The 4880-nt window shown below is 37.2% G+C and overlaps 1 protein-coding gene across 1 annotated transcript; it reads left to right on the forward strand.

Annotated features, from left to right (window-relative positions):
- The first annotated feature begins 665 nt into the window (after positions 1-665).
- On the forward strand, positions 666-3906 carry LOC111786291 (UDP-glucuronate:xylan alpha-glucuronosyltransferase 1-like). The gene is made up of 4 exons (XM_023666603.1): positions 666-885; positions 1792-1974; positions 2051-2679; positions 2756-3906. Exons 1-4 carry the CDS (start codon positions 839-841, stop codon positions 3781-3783), a joined length of 1887 nt encoding a protein of 628 aa, XP_023522371.1. The 5' UTR covers positions 666-838; the 3' UTR covers positions 3784-3906.
- Positions 3907-4880: the final 974 nt, after the last annotated feature.

Genomic DNA, 4880 nt, shown 5'->3' on the forward strand with positions numbered 1-4880 from the left:
AACATAATAATCAAAAGTAGAAAAATGACAGCGAAGGGTAATCTAATTCCCAAAAATTACCCTCACATTAGTTTTGAGCTAACATTTAAGAAAATAAAGATTCATTTATTGTCCTAATTGGGTTAATTTAATGAAATATATCCATCTATTGTCCTAATTTTACGATCAATAAGTTATCGATAATCTAATATAAATAAAATTGATTTTTATGTATATGATGTTTCTAAATTTTTAATTTGACAATTGGGTTTTTAACAAAATGTCGAACAAAAAATGTTTTTTAAAGTTTAGAGATCAAATAGATACACATATGAACGGTATGAACGGAGTGAGAATATTGGTGAAGAAGCAACTTGACATGTCTATATGTTCTGTCCTTAAACTCACTCCTGGGCGCCCTCATCTCTCAATTCAGCTGAGTGGAAGCTCCAACTTTGTGAGGTACTTTGTCTGTCTTAGAAGTGCTAACATGCCTAGTTCTTAGGCTTTTGAGCCATAAAAGAAGTGTTGATCATGTTGCTTTTTTGAGTTCATTTCTTCTTTTTTTCCTTCTCTGTGCTTCAAGTTATGACTGAGTTGATTGACAACTCTTGCTTAACAGCAACCTCAACCACTTCTCTAACTACTGTTCCTTTAACTCTAATTATTCTATACCATCATCTCTCCAGTTGGGGTTTTGAGTTTTTGAGTTTTGACCACTTTTTCTGTCTATATATTCTCTGGTTTTTACTTTTTGCTTCTGCTTTGGCTTGTTTCTCTCCAGTTTTGTAGCTTTTTTGTGTTTGTTTTGTTTGTAGTTCAGATGTTTTAGAGCTGTTTTTGTGTGCAAAACGGAGCAATGGGCACTTTCCCGCTTGAAACCAGACATAGATTGCCTGCATCAATGTAAGTTTTTTTCTTTCATCTTCATAGCTCTGTTTGTAAAGGATGGATTTACTTCATAATCCAATTGGTACAAGTCTGTCGTGCGTGACGGGCGATACGTAATGGGTCAAATGAACAATATTTACTAGAAGTGAGTTTGGTTTGTTGTAAATGGTATCAGAGCCAGACACTAGGCGGTGTGCCAGTGAAGATGTTGGCCCCTAAGGAAGTGGATTGTGAGATCCTACTTCGGTTGGAGAGGGGAAACGAAACATTCTTTATAAGGGTGTGGAAACCTCTACCTAGTAGATACGTTTTAAAATTGTGAAACTAATGACAATATGTAACGGGTCAAAGTGGACAATTCCTACTAGCTGTAGGCTTAGGCCTTTATAAATGGTATTAGAGCCAGATACGGGGAAGTGTGCTAGCTAGGACGTTGAGTCCCTAAGGGGGTGGATTGTGAGATCCCACTTCAATTGGAGAGGAGAACGAAGCATTTTCATAAGGGTGTGGAAACTTATTCCTAGTAGACGCGATACGTAATGGGTCAAAGTAGACAATATCTACTCGTGGTAGGCTTGGGCTGTTACAAATGGTATTAGAGCCAAACACTGAACCGCGTGTCAGCGAGGACGCTGGGCCCTCAAGGGGGGTGGATTGTGAGATCTAACATCAGTTGTAGAGGAAAATGAAACATTTTTTTTTATAAGGGGTGGCAACCTTTCCTTAGTAGACGCGTTTTAAAATCATGAGGCTGACAACGATCTGTAACGAGCCAAAACAGACAATATCTACTAGCGGTGGGCTTGAGTTGCTACATTTTCATGTCTACTGATATATCTGACATGCCGTGAAACTAGCGATTACGTCGAGATATAAACATTCTGACATCAAATCTATTTTCTTTATGGCATATTCCAAAAGTAAACTGCAAAGAAGCAAAGTGAAAGATCTGGAAAAGCCCTTAAACTTATCAACCCATGAAAGATTTACAAGATGCAGGCTTCCTCTCTTGAAACTTGTTCTTCTGTTTGCTGTTTCCGGCACTTTTGTCACACTTTTATACTCTCCTGATGTAAACAACCACATATCAAACACAGCTTCAGGGTATGCTTTGTTCTCCTTCTGCTATTAATTCTGCAGTTTCTAGATCCAAAACAGGCTGAAACTTGCTTATTTTCAGGCAAAAGTTTGTGAATCGGTGGATATGGGGCGGCCTGGATCTTCGATATGTATCTCGTCTCGACATTGTTTGGAACGATGTCGTTGAAGTTCTTGATAAGTTAGGAGACAAAAAGGAGTATCAAGGCATTGGGCTCTTGAACTTCAACAAGAGTGAAGTTATCAATTGGAAGCAGCTCAATCCTGATGCAGAACACACTGAGCTGCATTTGGACTATGCTGAGGAAAATGTGACATGGGATTCCTTATATCCTGAATGGATTGATGAGGAAGAGGAAGCTGAAGTTCCCATTTGCCCATCTTTGCCGAAGCTACGAGCGCCCGGGAAACGACTCGATCTGATCGTCGTTAAACTTCCTTGTCGAAATGAGGGCAATTGGTCTAGAGATGTAGCTAGACTTCACTTGCAGCTTGCAGCTGCTAATGTTGCAGCCTCTGCTAAAGGAAACTATCCTGTCCATTTGCTTTTCATCACAAACTGCTTCCCTATACCGAACTTGTTTACGTGCAAGGACCTCGTTGCACGCCGTGGTAACGCGTGGCTGTACCGACCAAACTTGAGCGTGATCCGAGATAAACTCCAGCTCCCAATTGGTTCTTGTGAACTTGCACTTCCCTTAAAGGGCAAAGGTCAGTCCTATTACACAACTTTGCTCCACAAACACTTTTGCTTCAACTAATCTAAGAACTTATCTTGCAAACACAGAGGTTGCATACTCAGGTAATGTGCTACGAGAAGCATATGCTACAATCCTCCATTCAGCTCATGTTTATGTCTGTGGAGCAATCGCAGCAGCACAAAGCATTCGAATGTCGGGGTCGACACGGGACCTCGTGATCCTTGTCGACAAGTCAATCAGTTCATATCACAAGAGTGGCCTAGAGGCAGCTGGTTGGAAAATAAGAACAATGGAAAGAATCAGGAATCCAAAAGCAGAGAAAGATGCATACAATGAATGGAACTACAGCAAATTCAGGCTATGGCAGCTAACAGATTATGACAAGATCATCTTCATCGACGCCGACCTTCTAATCTTCCGAAACATCGATTTCTTATTCGGAATGCCAGAGATTTCAGCAACAGGAAACAATGGCACCCTCTTCAATTCAGGAGTAATGCTCATAGAACCATCAAATTGTACATTCAAACTCCTAATGGATCATATCAATGAATTCGAATCCTACAATGGAGGTGATCAAGGATACTTAAATGAAGTATTCACATGGTGGCATAGAATCCCAAAACACATGAATTTCTTGAAGAACTTCTGGATGGGTGATGATGAAGAAACAAAGCAAATGAAAACAACGCTATTTGGGGCAGACCCACCAATCCTTTATGTTCTTCATTACTTGGGAAACAAGCCATGGATGTGCTTCAGAGATTATGACTGCAATTGGAATGTGGACATACTCCAAGAGTTTGCTAGCGATGTTGCGCATCAACGATGGTGGAAGGTCCACGACCAAATGCCGGAGCTTCTGCAGCAATTTTGCTTGTTGAGATCGAAGCAAAAGGCCCAACTGGAATGGGATAGAATCCAAGCGGAGATTGGGAATTACAGCGACGGCCATTGGAGGATCAAGGTTAAGGACAAGAGGTTGAAGCGATGCATTGATACAGTGTGTTCTTGGAAAGGGATGTTGAGGCATTGGGGCGAGACGAATTGGACTGATGATGAGTCTTATGCGCCGACGCCGCCGGCTATCAAGGCCGCCGCCCTCTCTGTTTGAACAATTTTACGCCATTTTTGAAGATTCTGGTTGATGGGGTTGTGAAATCTTGAGCCGGAATTTGAAGAACTGAATCAAATTTTTCTCTTTTTTAATGTTTGATTTGAAGTGGATTTAGATTTAGTTGATTTCTTGAAATTGGTGCTTCTTTAAGAACGATTGATATCACTCCAGAGTTGGATCATGGGTTCTTAGTTTATATGATGAGAAAGAAAAAAAAAATGATTTCTTTTTTTTTTTTCCAAAAATGCAAATTTAGTTATTAACTATACATACTTAATAAATTTATGTATTTTAAAAAATATGTAAAAGTTTGAAATATTTATAAAAAAACTTTAGTTAAATTGTTGTTTCAATGATATTGAAATATATATATATGGTCACGGAAGCTATTTATTTACATCAATGTAACATTTCTTTTTTTTTTTTTCTTTTCTACATTTGAACGGTCGATTTATTTGAAATTATATTGAGTTAAAAGATACTCCAGTAGCTCAAATAAATATTTTCTTGTTTTTTTTTTCTCTCCTCTATTCATAAAAGTGGTCATCGAATCAACCGCCATAATAAATGTGTTGAGCTCAATGTGGCTTGACCGACAAAGAATTGCATTTCGACTCGTATCCAATTAATTTTTTTTTTAATGGATGATGTTAGTTAGTAGGTTCAAAATTAACCAAACATTTTTTTTTATTTAAATTAAACTATTTTTTTTAGCTAAGTTAATTTAGTATATAAATTTGAAGCGAATGACATTATCTAAATTTTAAATGTTACAAAAATTAAATAAATTTAGTCTATCAGACGTTTTTGTAATTACTTTATCAACATATCATTTTAATTTTTTAAAATTTTATTTCTCCCTTTTCGTGTATGTTTTTTCATTATTCTTTTCTCGATCTTATTTCAATTGTCAATCATCAACAATGAAACTCGTAAATTGAATAATGAACTAGATGGTCGGTTTCCTAATTTGTTTTATAATTTACCCTAAAAATTATATGTTTCGGAAAAAAAAAAACATGAAGTACTCTCAAGAACAATTAGATGAATTTTTTAAGGAAGAAAAAAAAAAAAAAAAAAAAAAAAAAAAAAAA

Source organism: Cucurbita pepo, unplaced genomic scaffold (genome assembly GCF_002806865.2).
Source record: "Cucurbita pepo subsp. pepo cultivar mu-cu-16 unplaced genomic scaffold, ASM280686v2 Cp4.1_scaffold001322, whole genome shotgun sequence".
Classification (NCBI taxonomy): domain Eukaryota; kingdom Viridiplantae; phylum Streptophyta; class Magnoliopsida; order Cucurbitales; family Cucurbitaceae; genus Cucurbita; species Cucurbita pepo.

Excerpts from the sequence above, each read along its gene's own strand:
- LOC111786291 (XM_023666603.1), top strand. The coding sequence starts at position 839 with ATGGGCACTTTCCCGCTTGAAACCAGACATAGATTGCCTGCATCAAT. Across the intron at positions 886-1,791 it reads CATAGATTGCCTGCATCAAT|TAAACTGCAAAGAAGCAAAG; the intron begins GTAAGTTTTTTT and ends ATATTCCAAAAG. Across the intron at positions 1,975-2,050 it reads ATATCAAACACAGCTTCAGG|GCAAAAGTTTGTGAATCGGT; the intron begins GTATGCTTTGTT and ends GCTTATTTTCAG.